Source organism: Synchiropus splendidus, chromosome 3 (assembly GCF_027744825.2).
Source record: "Synchiropus splendidus isolate RoL2022-P1 chromosome 3, RoL_Sspl_1.0, whole genome shotgun sequence".
NCBI lineage: Eukaryota > Metazoa > Chordata > Actinopteri > Syngnathiformes > Callionymidae > Synchiropus > Synchiropus splendidus.
In genome coordinates this window covers 29936109-29953219 of record NC_071336.1, presented here as the reverse complement: position 1 = coordinate 29953219, position 17111 = coordinate 29936109, and the positions used below count along the sequence as shown (strand labels likewise).

The 17111-nt window shown below is 41.3% G+C and overlaps 2 protein-coding genes across 4 annotated transcripts in view; both read right to left on the bottom strand.

Moving 5' to 3' along the window:
- Window positions 1-10205, bottom strand: part of arhgef4 (Rho guanine nucleotide exchange factor (GEF) 4) — a 58964-nt gene extending 48759 nt beyond the window's left edge. For all 3 annotated transcript variants that reach the window (XM_053858618.1, XM_053858621.1, XM_053858622.1), the window contains exons 1-2: window positions 10056-10205; window positions 5983-6012 (exon numbers count right to left, since the gene is read on the bottom strand). In XM_053858618.1, coding sequence (XP_053714593.1) covers window positions 5983-6012; window positions 10056-10205 — 180 coding nt within the window. The remainder of the gene's footprint in view (window positions 1-5982; window positions 6013-10055) is intronic.
- Window positions 10206-10700: 495 nt separating this feature from the next.
- chchd7 (coiled-coil-helix-coiled-coil-helix domain containing 7) lies at window positions 10701-17058 on the bottom strand. Its single transcript, XM_053858626.1, has 8 exons — window positions 16802-17058; window positions 16020-16079; window positions 15855-15953; window positions 14288-15667; window positions 13720-13772; window positions 12170-12269; window positions 11277-11411; window positions 10701-10978 (listed from the first exon to the last, which is right to left on the bottom strand). Exons 2-4 carry the CDS (start codon window positions 16071-16073, stop codon window positions 15563-15565), a joined length of 258 nt encoding a protein of 85 aa, XP_053714601.1. The 5' UTR covers window positions 16074-16079; window positions 16802-17058; the 3' UTR covers window positions 10701-10978; window positions 11277-11411; window positions 12170-12269; window positions 13720-13772; window positions 14288-15562.
- Between the last annotated feature and the right edge of the window lie 53 nt (window positions 17059-17111).

Below are 17111 nucleotides of genomic sequence, written 5' to 3'. Positions count from 1 at the left end.
AAATGCCAACAACCAAAATGTAACACCGATTGAACTGTGAGAGGTCATTCAGGAAGAGTGTTTGCTCCTCTCACAAGAGTCTGGAGACCCCACAAGAATGAAGCGGCCACAACACACGAGGAGCAGCGCACTGAACATACAGGCAGCTTTCTTTCTATATAAAGCAGCAGTTCAGGCCTGCGCGATTATTGCCAATCTAATTATCACGATTATTCAACGCCAGTATTTTTATTGCTTTGATAAAAAAAAGGTGTACGCAGCTTTCACTGCTGTATTATACACTAGGGGTGCAGGAAAATATTGATGCACACAACCAATATCATCATACATAATTGTGTGATATTGCATCAGTATCTTCGCTGAAATATCGCAATACTTGATTGTGAGATATTGTCTTGATATTTTACCTCAGCTATATTGATATTAAATACATAGATACTTGGATATGCTGCATTTGCAACACACTTTCTGTATACTGGAGTTATTTTGTTGATTAAGGGAGCGATTCATTCCTCTGTTGGTCTGTGAAATTTAAGTCTAACTGGACTGAGTTCATAACAACTTGTCTTCATGACATTCATGACATAACATCATACTGAATTACCTGATTTCCCCCTTTAAAATGATGGACCTAGGAAGCAAATATAACAATATATTGCTGAATTTACAGTATTACAATATAAATGTATCACATCACCACTCCTGTATCGAGGTACGTGTCGTATCGCAAGATACCTGCCACTACACAGCTACATTATACAGTAAATAAAAATACATTAAAGAAAGTATTAACTGTTGCGTCATTTAATAATAATTATATCGATGTAATTCTGTATATGATGTTGTTTTTTTTAACTGCAAAACAATTGAGAATTAACAGAGTGCAGTCATGAACTCAATGTAAGCAATAGAGCAAGGCAAAGGGAAGAATGCAGTTTATAATGTCCTTCTCTCGATTTCCTCCAAAATTCAGCGCATCCATTTATATTTATCTTGTGAGTTTGTGAGAATAAATGTAGCTAATATGTATGTAGCAACAGCATTGCAGGTGGGTTTGTTAGCCAGGATTCAGCTACTTACGCCCATCTACTGCACATTGAAACAGCACTGTTCGGACTGTATGTACAGTTATTAACCACATATAACAATGTAGTTAATAACAAGAGTTACGGTAGCATATGTTGGACATGTTTGATGAGATTGTACGTGGAGTGTTGCTCAAACTCGTCCAATGATGATGATATTGGACGAGCTAATATGTATGTAGCAACAGCACTGCAGGTGGGTTTGTTAGCCAGGATTCAGCTACTTACGAGAATAAATGTAGCTAATATGTATCTAGCAACAGCACTGCAGGTGGGTTTGTTAGCCAGGATTCAGCTACTTACGAGAATAAATGTAGCTAATATGTATGTAGCAACAGCACTGCAGGTGGGTTTGTTAGCCAGGATTCAGCTACTTACGCCCATCTACTGCACATTGAAACAGCACTGTTCGGACTGTATGTACAGTTATTAACCACATATAACAATGTAGTTAATAACAAGAGTTACGGTAGCATATGTTGGACATGTTTGATGAGATTGTGCGTGGAGTGTTGCTCAAACTCATCCAATGATGATGATATGATACGTGTTTTTAGATTAGATTAGATTAGATTAGCCTTTATTTTTGGTTATTATAAACTGATAGGACAAAACAAGATCAATAAAAGGCCTTCAGAATATGTACAAACTCAGCATTTGTCTCACAATGATTCATTATGATTTTTTTTTTTTCCACAAAAGAAAAGTACAGGACTATCAAGCGTCACAAGTTTACAACACACAGATGAAACCAGAAAACATGACCTGACCCATCTTCAGTGCACAGTCCTGCTCTCCTAATCCAAGTGATGAATAAGCTCCGGAACATTGATGCTATCGCCACTAAAGCCCCAGAGCATCTGCTTCCCAATCTGAGTGTCGTCAGCACAACAAGCTGAAACAGATGAAACTAACAACAGGAACATAATGATACTTGCTACTTTTTAAAGGGAACAAGCAAACCATCTTAACAGAGTTATGCAGTGCCAATTCTCTTTACATGTGGCGAGGCTGCCAGCACTTGAGAGAGGCGAATATGTGAAACAATGAACACTAAATCCTTATTCAGACGGAGGCCCGGTGTATTTCCTGGGCAACCAACAGTAAGAGCAGAGAATCATCACGACTCCATTCAAGAAGGCCCCGCCAGCCTCTGTGAAGCTGCAGAGCCCCTCCTGTCCACTTCTTTTCCGCTCTCGGCAAGTGGCTTCTAAATAGTGTTTTGGGCGTCCTTGAAGTGAATCAATGATGAGAGCAGCATGCAAATCTGCTGCCCAGGACTCCTAAATTTCCACCACTGGCGCCTTTTGTTTGAAAACATAAGCATGATGTGGCTCCAAGTTGATTCATAAAAGGACGTTTGTTTCAGTGGATGATGGTACAGAGCTTTCCATTATTTCATGGCTGATTCGACACCACACAAAAATCAAGTAAAAACATTGTGCTTAGAGAAAAAGACTTTAGAGAGTCATGCTTTTATAATATGAGCCACTGGCCGGCTGTAGAACTCCCTCATGTGCCAAGACGCTGTCAAAAAAAGTAAAATTACAGCTTTATTTACTCAACTCTTCACAGTAGAGATGTGATGAGTGACCTGCGTGGGGTCCATTATCAGGCTAGAAGCTTTCCCAACTGACAAAGGCCAGAGCCATGTTGGCAACAATCTGGGGTTGTTAAAGTTGAATACTAAAGTTGTCAAAAGTAACATCCGTTGACTTAAATTGCTCATCACACTAGTATCCAGCACTTCCTGTTGCAGCCGAGAGTTTTGTGTGAGCAGCGATACGTCATTCATTTCCTTGTGAGAAACAACTGTTAACCTTCTTCAGACACTGCTGCTGTCCATCAGGGTTACAAACCACGAGATGGCAATGTTTCATTGGCAACTATTGACATAATTTCAAACGATCCCTGTGAGTTCTATGAAGCGCTGCAATTTTCTCCAATCACCAAAACTTTCCCACAAATTCAACCGATCACTTAAGTCTCCTTTTGCTCACCCCTCTACGAGGCATCATACTTCATCATATTGAAGTTGTGTGCGACACCAAACACTCACATTTTCCCACAAATATTGCCACCAAGAGTCACAATTTGGACGTGGACAATTCCATTCATAAATGTCCAAATTTCCATGATTGAAATGCAGAATAGCCGAAACTGAAAAGCGGAACTCACTAGTGCAGCGTCACCCGAACACTATACGGGGCGGACGTAAACAAACATGGCTGACCACCAGATCCATCTCTCTCCAGGCTATTTCTGACACTCTACATCCGACCCTGTGGAACACATGTGTTTCATGTACTCTGATTCACAGTTCTGACTGACATTTGCAAATGGCCGCCAGGCCAGACTTTGGACGTGTCGCCCTGTGGTGGGGGCAAAACATAAAAATTTATGTGAGACACAGAACCATGCTAAAGAAAAATTGTTAACAATGGGAAGTAAAGTGAAGATTATCCCACACATTCTCATTGCAAAAGATTTCAACAGTCGGGAATTGTCAACCATGGACATCAGTGAGTCCGGGCCATCCCCTAGCACTTTGATGGGTACTGACCACTGCAGACAAGAGTAGCAGCTATGAAAGCAAATGGGCTAGATAAACTAGCAGAAACTAGGAGCCACAAGCATATGGATGGCCTTGTCGATATTTATGACTGAAATAGAAGCACACGCACAGCACACATCCTCAAACAGAATCATATTCTCAACTTTACGCTGCTGTCAGCACATTTCCTGGCAGAAAACACATCCCACAACGAGCATCCCTCAACAATAAAAGAGTCCGTCAACCAGATCAAAGTGGCCAAAGGATAACATCATCCTCGGATTCCCTTCCAACTGGTGAGTGCGCTTCTTGGTTTTGGATCCCAAGCTGCATCCATGGCGGTTTCCAGGCAACAGCCAGCATGTCTACACTTTGCTCCAGCATTCGGTAAGATGTGTCTCTATTTTTTAACACGGTTTGGTTTCATTTGTCAGTGCTTATGCCCTCCAGCTCGGGCGAGTGCCCTACAGTGACCTCGTGGTTCTAGGTTTGCCAGACCTCAGGACAAGTGGGCGGAAATGGCCGCAGCTTGAGGCCCGGTAGTGTGGGCTTTTGTTGGAATTAAGCCGTGCGTCACATGACTTGGTGTGTGAGAGTCCACGGGCCAGAGGGCGGTGTCACTAGCAGCTTTTGTGCAGACACAGTCAGATATTTTGTGAACGAATGTACTGATTATCGTGGTTTCTTATCAGCATGCAGGGAAACTTTTATTAGCATCCACACTACGTCCCCGGACTTAACTTCAAGCACAGTGACAGAGATGTAATGTAGTGTTCATCTGGATTGGCTGATGGAGGGAATCACTAGTGGATCTGTCATGTAGTAAGCTAGAAAAATCAGTGTGAATCTGAGGATTTTTGGACCAGCAACAAGTCAACATATTTTCCAGTAAACACACTCCCAACACGGTCTCTGAGCAGGGATTGAGGAGGAACTCCGTCTCTCCGGGACCAGCGGAGCAAAGCTCATTTAACTCTGCATTCACACAAAGGCAAAATGACTCACTGGGGAATTTCACTGTATTCATTAGACACTGTCCTCCTCACAAAGGAACCACGGAGGTCCTGCTCTGTTCCCATGTCCGTCCCCGGTCATGTCATTTGCTGTGTTTTCAAAAACACACACTGACATGCAAAGAGTGGCCGCGTCTGTTCTGGTGGCTCGGAGGAACCTAACAATCAGGCTGACAAACCACCACACCAAAAAAAGAAAATGGGTCATGTTGTCGTCGGTGTGGAATGCCATCTCACCAAGCTACCAGGAGGATGGACTTTGGTGAAAGGCAGGCCATGAACAGAACAGCAGGACTGTGGGGGGGTTAACGGAAGGAGCAGAATCTTGGTGTCTACATTTTTATAGATACTTCAAAATAAACCAGAAAATCTGGTTCTAAGGAAACCATATACATGAGCGGATGGGTTTAAACCCATGTTTTTGTCCCAAGCTGCATACATCATCCAACACAATGTACTTGTGTGCTACTATAAAGGCAGTTAAAGACCAAAGTTTCTATTTTCTCACACAACAAATGAAGCTCTACTATTAGGTGGCAAAAACGAGATGCTTGATATATCGACTTTATGGGCAAGACTTGACAATTTTGATAGAGTACTGAGTACCAGAATTTCCGGTCTATAAACAGCTACTTTTTTCATGCAGTCTGAACCCAGTGGTTTATACAACGATGGGTAATACATGGGTTGTTGCAGACTGAAGAGCGTAATGCTACCAAAATATTCAGCCTTGTTCATATCAATCAATGAATTTACAGGCGTTTTATTAACTTTAATGCGCTAAAAATGCGCTGTTTTCACCAACATGTCCACAGTTCCACCAACAGACCCGATATCCTAGAGGACCAGAGACAAGAAGCAGCAGCTGAGACCGACTGTGGTGTCTGAACTTTGGACACACGGGTAAAAACAGAGCATTTTGAGCGCTTTGATGTCAATAAAGGCTGTGAGGAGTTGATGATTCAAGCTCAGAACATTGCCCAGTTTGTTTTATGAGTCAGTCTCCATGGTGGACCCCGTTTTCAAAACCAGTTTAGAAGTGATCCTCATGCATTTTTAAACCTGGTGCACTGCTGACCTTTCTATTATTTATGTATGACGACCTATTTCCTTCTTACATTTAGTGGGTGTGGCTAATATTCCAGTAAGGTACATAAGAAACTTCTTAGGTAGGTGAGATAATTTTGGTTTAATTTGAAGCTCTAATTGCCTCCCCCACAATCAATCATCACTTAACATCTGAAAAAGCTTTGCTATGGAACATCTAAGAGAGTGGAACCAGCAAACAACCCAGTCATCATCCATGGACAGGTGAAAAGTACATCCTTACCTGAGGAGGGGACGACTGGAGTCTCAGCTTCTGTAAAAAGAATATAAAATAGTTAGAGAAAAAGAGTCAGACTGAAGTGCCTATAAGTTTCTCAACTTATATGCGTGCATTGGAAAGCAGAAACAAGAGTGGGACTTCTCCAAAACTTTCTTTAAATTGTCACAGAAAAAACATCTGATGAAAAGATTGATGCTTCATTTCTTTCTACACCTTTATTTTATCATTCAGTGAAATCTGATTTATTTTTCGTCTACCTCATTCATTATTATTATTTCCCTTGCTTTACCACCCAATGTTGTGTATTCGTCCCTAAAATATTTACTGAGAATCTACAAACAACTGTGATATTGACCTGTCTTGGAGGTTTTTACTATTAATATCTTGATTTTTACACATTTTGTCATTAGATAAATGACTCTTGTTCTTCCTTCCTAATGTGGTCTGGTGGGCCCTCACAACAGTGCTGGTCTAAAATGTGGCCCTTGTGTGTAACTGTCACTTCCCTCCAGCAAGTATCAAAGCACGGAACTGCAACAATAAACAGAAACACTTATTATTATTATTAATTATTATTTGTTATCATGTTTGGAGAGTCATTTCTGTGTCTCATGACAATTTTCATCTCTTTAAATTAGTGTCATGTTTTGCGATGACACATGATTAAATGTCCTGCTTCATAGTATCAGTCACTTCGAATATAATTTATGCTCAACGCTTAAATCAGCAGTATGTTTATTCATTTGTCGTGGTGTTAAGCTAGTTATTGGATTTATGTCGATGTGGTGTTTCGTGGTTGGAGGTCACTTTAAATTCAAAACTGGAGATTGAGTCTTTAGTAAGTCGTTTGTGTGTTTCATTAATTCATTCCCTGTGTCATGATGGTCATGATGTGTCATCATGTGACTGTATCCATGATGGTGGCTGTGGCTCCAAGTCACTCATTGTTGTGTTAATTCAAGTATTTATGTTGACTAGTTTTGGTGCTCAAATGTTGCCGCAGTCAATTCATTGCTTTATTGCAGAGTGGAAACAGAGACACACGTACTTCAAGTGTTGTCGAAGTCATGAATTTAAATATTGACTGAAGGAGACCAGCGCATCTTATGCTTAAAGCAAGACGTTTATTAGATGTTAAAGGCGTCATACTCAAGCTCCCTCTGCCTCGACGGCATGTGGCGGAGTGTAGTCAGCAGCCCGGTCCTGGTCAGAGTTTTAGCGCGGCCTCATAAACTGCCTATGAAATGCTCCGCTGCCATTTCCAGTGGCAGCAGATGTGCTGTGTGATGAGACTGTGTTGCTCCCTTTACAGGAAAAAAAAGATTCTTTGATCCTAAAAAAAATCCAAAACTAGTGCAGAAATAGAAAACATTTGTCTGTGAATCCTTTTTGGACAGAGTTGCTTGTTTTCAGAATGTAATGGCATCATGGAATTGTATGGGTCATTATTTTCCTTTTTAAATGCATCGAGACCTTCCCAAGCCAGAGTTACAGTCTGGAAATATCCATCCACTGGCTCTGGTTGAGGTGACTGGAGTCCGTTGCTCACAGAACTCAAGTCGCGCATCATGACCGGACATATGATGGCTTGGTTTGGAGACAGATTTACCTTTCGTGAGTAACAACTAGTGTTTTTACTGTCATCAATTCTGTTTCTTCATTCATTTCTTGGTGGGACTGGGAACAGCACAGATGATGTTGGATTGATCAACAAAACCAGGAATAACTGTCAGGAATTAAATAAATAATAATAAATTCTACCCCAAATGACTCGACAACGTCGGTTGCATCTGCTGACATCATTGTTTTGTTCGCACCAGAGAGAAACCTCAACAGGTGAGAGGAACGAGCTCATCCCCACAGCTACATTAATGGAGCAACAATTTCAACACAGAATAAGTTCATGAACGATTGCCCAAATTACATCCCAGCTCATTCCGGCTCCAACAATAATCGGCTATTAAAGCCTTGCCCACCCATTCACATATTTTCTCAAAGTCCCGATCAGGTGACGTGTTTGGAATTTTCCAGCTTAATGGAGTCAGGTTTTCTGAAACGTGGTACAAAGCAAGCGGCGGCTTCACCGAGGGGAGGACCGGATGCCTGCGGACGACCACGAACGCAGCCTGGGAAACCAGCAGCACAGCCCGTCTGGCTGGACGGACGCCACCTCACAAACCTGCAGCCTGCAGGCACATCTAAGACATGACTTTGCATGTCCTTGAATGCAACACCAGCCAAGATATTTCTTCCTGAGTTCCCTCGTCTAGAAATGATCCTGATAATGGTTTTGTCAAGATGATGTGCAACCAGCAAAACAACTGTCAGGAACTGTAAGCAGATGTGGTCAGGTGACGAGTACAATACAACCAGGTGTGCTGCCGCGAGGTTCCGCCCCCAAATCTGATGGACTTCAATCCCTTTCATGATAATCTAGACCTGAAAACTGATCTTCAGATGAATGCATAATGAAACATACTGTAGAGAATGGTCAGCTCAGGATGCTGCGGCTTTAAAAGCTGTTTAAACTGAAGACGACATTTATCATCAGGACTTGAGCAGAATTGATATAAAAGCAAACTCTGATTACTAGACTCAAGCTGTGGGTAAACAGCAAGATCATGGGTACGGGTACAACAAGGTGAGAAGCTAGACCTGATCTCGATTAGCACAACAGCTCGATGGGTCAAAATGTTGCAGCCTTTTCCGACCACTCAACACCCAAATCTTGACTACCCAGTCGGTGTGTGGAAGCTGTCACACCGCTGCTCCCTAGGGCGTGGATTTACTAGCTATCATCAAATATCACTTTTGGCCATTTATACTAAACTCTGACTCAACCTGGCCTTCACGATAGTGTTTCATTCAATTCATCCCAATCTGTTACATCACCAGCACAAGACGAAACACGTAAGGAAGCTTCATAAGGCGGCTTCATAAGTTTTAAGAAGGAAGTGTTCCCCTTGAAAACTCTCATCACAGTTACTTTCTCGCTAAGCAACCAGGAGAAGTTCCATGACTATTAGAAGACCACTGAAACGGTACATTATGGAAGCCATTACTTCACGATGATAGAACATCGATATAATGAATCAATGCTGAGCTTTCCATTAGACACCTGAAGGTTCACAATCCAAGCCCAAACTATTCTGTCTAACATCCGATAACATCAGACCCGCTTGTTGCTAACCATCTCCATTCTTCACATCGTTTTTCTCTCTGTCAATATTTCTCCCTCCATCCTCATCTTCCCTCCACAGCTGAACAACACGATACCTGAGCTGTAAAGCAAACATCTGCTTTCTGACTCGGGTGTATTTGACTCAGGTGAAGCTACTACCTTTTTGACAACGTTGTGGTTATGTATTTATGCTGCAGTGAACCTGGAGGTCAGTAAAGGTGTTCACAACGGGTTCAAAAGCAGAACATGGAGATGGATTCACCATCTTTTAGAGAAGGGTAAGGAAAGTGTTCTAACAGTCAAAATAGCCACGATTATTCAGTATAATGTCCACATAAAGCTTCAAAGAGACAATAGGATCAATGGTCAATGTGGTGCACCCTAATCGACCACATGAAACTGGACCAGGAAATCTAAAACAGCCAGTAACAAGGCGAACAGTGCGGATGTAGTGGACTAAAGGACCGCTCGCACCCTTTTTAGTAGGTGAGATGTCAAACTCCAGACCTCAATTTTCATCCAGTGACCTCAAGTGAGGTCACGGGGTAGCAGGATGAGGAAAGAGGACTTCCAAACTACCCCCTCCAGGTCATATGGAAGGCAATAAAATAACTATGTTGTTATTTAAGGCTTTTAAATAAGCTGATAAGCAGCTGTCTAACCGTGAACACAGCCTTCATCATACACATGCAGCAAGGGTTGAAATATTAAGTTTTGGTGGATGAACATGTCTGTGGCGCGACACCGCACATTGTAGGGAAAGTATTGGAAAATTATAATATTATATTCAAGTCATACAAATCAGTGTATAGTAGTTGAAGTAGTTGTGAACGTGGAAAAAGGTACATTTTAGGTATAGGTAGTCGCAATTTAAGGAAGTAAAATGAGTGGTTACCTTGTACCACCTGAGCAGAGCCCAGCACAACAGATACGCCGCCAGGGTCAACCTGTTCTCCCGCAGTCGCTCCGCCAGAGTCACCGGGTCCTGCGCGGTCACCACTCCTCGGTCCTCCACCGAGTCCGCACCGTGTCCGGGGTGATCCATCGCCGGTCCTCGCCAGAGTCTTTCACCGCCGTGCGTCCTTCATGGCAGCAGAGAATCGACCCGCAGCTCTGTGTCCTGGAGTTCCGGTCTCTGGTTCACTTGTTAGCGAGTGTTTCTGTGGAAAGTTTTCGGCAGCAGCTAAACTTCACACACACATCTACACACACACACGCACACACTTGTCTCCGCTTCTGTCAATAGCGCCTGAGAGGGGACGCGCCCTCTGCTGGCAACACATCTATACTACCGTACTTTCAATTGGTTATCGGTCTTATCTCGTGGAATAAATGTAACATATATCCACGCATTTGCTATCAACTGTAAGTTGGCATCGATATTTTTGTAAGAGCAAAACTCGATTACAATCGATGGAAATTTCTTTCCTGAAATAAACTTTACTAATGTTAACAGGTAACATATTTGTAGTAACATGATTTAAAAATGTAATGTAATATGGATTAATTTAAATGAGAAATAACTAGTGTAAGTGCTCCAAAAACATTTGATAGCACTGTTTTAAATTAATTGAATACCTATTTATGTTTATCAGAAAATGTGTTTTCCTTTTCTTCTCTCGTTTATTAATATGAACATGATATGTAATTATTATACTCTTTCATATTCATCAAAATGTATTATACAGTAGGTGGAACAGAAACATATTAGGCCATAGAACCACATGAAACAGAACTTGATCATTTGTCCACAGCCATCAGAGAAGATGCTCAGTCAAGCGTGATATTGTGAAGGTCTTCCACTGTGACGTAAACTACCTAGGAGGGAGGAAAAGACACATTAATTGATTTAAAATTTTGAAATAATTTACATGTATGCTAACGTCAAGGACAAATAAAGTTCTTTGCATCAAATTAAATAATAAACACACAAAAGGAAGCTGAACAAGTGTGAATATTAGGTTCTGCCATGGCTTGTTACCTCACCTCATCCCTCAGGGCTTTAAGTCTGACACTCCAGAGCTAAAAATATCTCTTCATTTGCTGTTAGTAAATTATTCAGAGTAAAACGTCCCTACGCTGGAAGCAGAGGGACAGAAATCAGAGGTGGACTGACCCTGCTGTGGCTGGGGTCAGGGTAGTCACAGATGTTCTCCGGAAACGCAGCATGGATCAGCAGTTTCAAGTCTTTGGGATAAACATAGGTGGGCTGACCCTGAACTCTGTCTTTCAAGCCCACCCCATGGTGCACCTGGAAAACAGGAGAGCCAGTGTGGTGCAGCAAGGTGAAGTTAGTTCACGCTCAAGTGTGGGAGTCACTCTCACACTTTACATCACACCTTAACATCACATAGTGCTAGGATGAGGCACATCAATTTTCTATCAGCACCAATAACTGTACAGGGTCCACATAAAGTCTGGATTCCGAGGTTGATTGGATATTTTTATTGTGCAAAACACATGAACATTTGCATCGAAAATGATGGAAATCATATTGAAGATGTTCATGAATCAAGAGGGCTCACTTCCAGATAAAATATCAGGTTGTGTCTCAATATTAATCTTAATTAAAAGCCCTCACATTGTGATTAACAGCGACTTCAGAGAACTGACGTCACATTCGGGCCATTAAGAGAGTTGAGAAAGACGTCAGCAGCTGCTGTTTAAGCAACAGTCAGATAGCAACTGTAAGCAGAAGGCAACCCTGAGAGGAAACACAGTGCGGTAAGAAAGTGATGACACACTTGTAACGATTGCATAAATATTTCTTTCAAGCCGAATTCAGCATTCAATACACTCCTCCAGAGTTGATCTCTCGCTTCCAGAATTGTAAAACCCGATCCCACATAGTGACCGTCAATAAACCGAACTGCCAGGTTCCTCACTGAAAGTCTGTAAGTTCTATTTGAAACAATGTTATTTTACTCCTTTCACACCCCACACACTTTATAACTGGCAAGATCGGTGTTGATAAAAGGACATTTCCTGGCCTGAGACTACTTCACTCACCAATTTTCTCTGCAGAATCCGGTACACCTTTTTTCTCCGAGCGTGATCGCTGTGTAAACGTTTGGCAGCGTGCAGCACAGATGCGATCCAAACAGGAAGTCTGAAGATGATGTTAGAGATGTTGATTTAAATTGACAGTGATGCCTGAGTCAGTGAGGAGAAGAATCAAGTTAAGTTGCTGCTGCCGTACGAGAGCCGCTTGTATCTGAGTTTCAGGTCAGGTTTCCTCTATTCTAAATTGGGACAGAGATTTAACGTGGTGACCCTATTGAGCCTTGTCTACACCTTCCTTTGTTCTCACTAAAGTCAATCAGGAATTGGAGACTTAAATTGTTCCTCTGCGCATGGATGAACAGGTCAATGGTTGACTGTTGAAGGTCTCATAACGTGAGTGCACTCCAGTCACCTCAGAAAATATCAATAAAGTGTGGTGTCTAATGTATTTAAACTTGTTAGTTTGTGGTTGATATTGACACCAAAGTGACTAACAGTCAATGTTCCAAATGTTGGGAGACAGTAAACTTTCAACACCAGACCCTTCCTCATTTTTAGATAATATCTAAGGCAGGATTTTTGACATGTAACAAAGAGTCATGGCAAATAGGTGAAGGTTCTTATTAATAGTACAGTCACTTCTGTGTGGCATTTAAGTGAGAAATGTTAAATACAAATTTTGGCCTCAGTGATCCTCAGTATGAGTCAGGAAGAAGCTACTGGATATATTTGTGAGTAAATATCTTCAATTTGTGATCGAGTGACCTTATTTTGGTGTGTTCCATATTTAGGAATAACAACTGTTTTTCCACGTCATCTAAAGTTGCTCATGTAAAATTAGATTTAGGCAATCGGAAACCAAACTGAGTCATTTCGATGGCTCAATATGAAGTCTGGAAATGGGAGAAATATTATTTTGTGGCTCTAAATAGGCAAGTAGTACAGCAACATGTACTGCACAACTGTAGTCCTTGACTTCTCAGCTCCTGGTGACTATGTTGAGGAGAGAGGAGAGTGTTTGGTGATCCAGTTCTGGCAGTCCCTGACCCTCTTCATGGGGATAAGAGAGGCCATTCTGAATTCAGATCACAACATTTAAAAAATAAAAATTTGATAATTTAAGTAGCAGTTAGCCAACAGCATAGCCTCGTGTCCATGCTACATCTGGATGCTGACGGAATTAAAATTGAATTGTGAGGAGACTTGAGCGGCCTTCAGAAAGGCAACAGAAACATAGAGGTTAATGGTTAGTTTCTAGGGAGTTTTGGATTGTTTAAGCTCAAGCATGTTCACCGTACTGATTGCAGTAATGGATCACATAAAGAAATTCTGAATACAAACCACAGCGGTAAAAACTCCCAAATGAGTAAAAGTATTGAAACAAACACATAAATCAACTCAGTCACAGTGTCTCACAGCCCTTCTTATCAGATCTCAAGTGTTTTTTTGTTGTTTTTTTTTAGGATCGGATGCAGACAGACTTTTGCATAAAGATACACCGGAATGAGTCATGATATCTGTGAATGAGTGTGTACGTCTGCTTAACACTATCTTACCCGAATGACCTGCACATATCAGAGTACACTTCCATCATGCACAACTGCCAGCTCTGCAAAGACATACACACAGTAAACACAATACAACGGATATAGATTTGATATTTCAGTCAGGCAAGGGGCGGTTGAAAAGTGTGTCAGTGTTGGTGGTTAAAGGTGAAAGTGAAGTGTGCACTCTTCATTTAATCAACTAGCAAACTGTGTCACAGTATTTCTACACGTGTTTACAGCCGACACAAATAAAAATCTAATAAAAGTCTTCTGTTGACACTTTCAATAACGCATCACTGCTAGTATGACTAACAAACTAGTTAAAGACTAATCATTCCCCAGAATTAACATTTAAATTTAATGAACCTATAGAGACAGTATTGGTAACATTGTTGCTAGCGACTTTAAAACATAATACATTTGTAAATTATGTGAATAATTTATCCTTAGACAACATTCTCCAAGGTAATTAGCTTTAGCATAAGCTGTTCGTTTTCGCGGTGAAAATACTGAACATATATACTTCAAATGGACACCCGTAGTTCAGACATTAACCTGTATTTCAGAGTACATTTACCGTGACTCGGCTTTGGGCCTTCATCAGCGTCATGTCAATTAAAACGAAGTCGTTGTCCTTACCATTACGATGATGTCACCTCGATGACGTCACCGCTTTGTTAGACGACAGATTTACAGTACAACCGCACAAACATGCAAAATACAAAACAAGAATACATATAGAAATATAGGAAAGCAGGTTTGACCAAATTAAATGTGTGAGATTAATAATGCTAAATTGTAATTTAAAAAACGAAAAATTTATTGAAAAACAAAAAACAACAAAATCTATCAATTCTAAATAAATTATATTTCACTTTAAAAATAACTTTTGAGAGTTAATACTTACGTCTAACGTCTATCACTCACCAGAATTGATATTGCGCCACCAAGAGGGCTAATGCTGTCATTGTCTCCTCATGCATAACGCATTTTGCAAATCCGACTATACTCAAAAATCAGATTCAAAACCAACGTTAATATTAATATTGCATATTTAAAAAAACAGTTTATTTAACAGACATGACGGTTTCGTTAAAAACCTCCCAGCATTCCGTTGCCAGGCCTCCCACGATATTATCAAAGCAGTTGAATTTCCCCATGTCGTTCTGGGCCATGATCTTCTCAGCAAAACACATGACATTACACCGTCAATAGAAGCCAGATCTGGGTGTAAGGTGGGTAAATGCGGTGCGTCCACGGTCAGTACTGGTCAACACAGATTGGCCGCTCACATGGTAAGAAATTCTCTGTACACGGACAAGGATGAAGATAAGATGTATGCAAGGAAGATCTCAGTATCAGAGGCCACCTGGTTTGGATGGACAGAGAAGACATGACAAACCAAGAATATGGGAGATGGAAGAAGTGGAAACAACCAATGAGGTTCATGTGTGGAGGGAACGAGAACTTGAAGAGGAGAGGCGGTGACTCGAGGATGATCAAGGTAGGTTTCGGTGGAGGAGACTCACTTGGTAATGGCATAAGTACAGGAAGCAACTAAAGAACGGTGGGAGGTGACTGTCTTTTATAAACTTATAACAACAGCACAAAGCACCTTTTATAAATTAAACTTCATTACTAAGAAACTTTAACAGGCAAATGCATGTTTTGCTTTTAATCACTCAGTCGTTGCAATCACTGCTGTCTCATGGGCTACATAACAACACAGTTACATTAATAGATATTACACAACCCCACTGTGAGTCCTTCAACACACAAAAGTCGGGACAGCATGTCTGGCCAAGTCCGTTGTGGAGGTAGACCTCTGTCAAGCCAGTCCTCAGATGACTCCTCAGTAAGGTTTTCCACCAAGCTGAGCAAGCATCTCCTGTCTTTCTGCTGCTGTGGGCATGTCAGGCTTCACTCCATCTCTTCTCCTCTGCAGCATTATATTGTGCTGCAAGGACAACAGAGCAAGGTGTGTTTAGAAAGTTTTTGAATCATTCAATGCGATATTAAATGTAATGTTGTCAGCAATAATTCACTGGAAGATATTTGGCCTGAATAGAATAGAATAAAATAACAAAGGCTGATCACAAAAAAAGAAGAAGAGACAGTGGGAAAAAGTGTACAATATAACTTACCCAGTAGGATCTGCATCTTTTATAATTTTGGAAGTATGCGCCGCACATGTTCTTGTCATAGTTGTAGTGGTTCATGCACTTTTGAGAGGCGTCACTCTCCTGAATAAGAACAAAAAATAATAACTGATGGTTTTCAGCATGGAATGCAAACATTGGCAGGTTTACCTCAATGCAGGGGTTAATGTCCTGGTCGCGAAACTTTCCTACAGGTTTATTCATTCTGATCTGCAAAGACAGACAAATGCTCTTTGACAAAGTGTTGAGATATCCGTGGGTTAATTTACAAGCAAATGGGAAAACAACAATATCTCTAATAAAGTTTTATAAAGACTCGTCATCTGTGTGCTTTGTTCCCCTGGACATTTAAGTGTCCAGTTGTGTTATAATTTTGGGTCAAACACAGTTCCTTGGTAAAGTGCTTTCCTCTATTCTGGAGCAATGGTGCTACTTTGAGTCTCAACAGGATGTGTGCGAGCTTCTGTTCCTCTAAGGCAGAAGTTGTCATTCTTTTCCATCCAACTACTGAGGAGCACGGTGGACATCGTCTTGCACAGAATAAGGATGGGACACTGTTATGGTGCAGTTCAACAAAACGAATCCAAGCTCCTTTTGTAAACTAAACATTCGCCTTCAAACATTCAAACAGGAGCAGAACGTGTTTGCGATTTGATGTCTAGCCATGTGAAATATATGCCGAATATTTTTTCTGGCTTCCACATGACGGACTCTTCAATTGTAGCCGGTTTTATCACCAAAGTTTAAGAGGCGTTATGTTTCACTTTAAAAGCCGAGGTTTTTGAACGGAAGTCCGGCGCTGCTAGCTTCCACCATACATAACGTTGCCGTGTCATAACACACACTGACCTTGGTTACTATGAATAAATATGAGTTAGCAAAATGTTGTACAGTCTAAATATCAACGGGTGGTTTTAATAAGTTATGCTTACCTTTTAAAACTTCTGTCAAAAGGTGACTGACGGTTTACGCAGCAGCATTGAAGGTTATAACGGAGAGTGAAGGAGAGACGCCTGGATACACTTTCTTCCTGGACCGAGATTCACCTTCCACCATCACTCGGGTGTGATATAATGCTTCGGAAGTGTGATATATTCATGTAAAGTGCGCGGTGGAAGGCAAACAGGCAAGAGACTTGTCAGCTACACTGCAACAACGTAGCCAAGCTTCGTAGGCAAGTGACAATATCACTGACCAATGAGAAGCGTTTAAAACTTTAGACTGACATGCCAACCACCCAAT

Coding starts and splice junctions, on each gene's coding strand:
- chchd7 (XM_053858626.1), bottom strand. CDS start 16,073: ATGAATAAACCTGTAGGAAAGTTTCGCGACCAGGACATTAACCCCTGC. Junction 15,954..16,019: donor ACATTAACCCCTGCATTGAG/GTAAACCTGCCA, acceptor GTTCTTATTCAG/GAGAGTGACGCCTCTCAAAA. Junction 15,668..15,854: donor AAAGATGCAGATCCTACTGG/GTAAGTTATATT, acceptor TTGTCCTTGCAG/CACAATATAATGCTGCAGAG.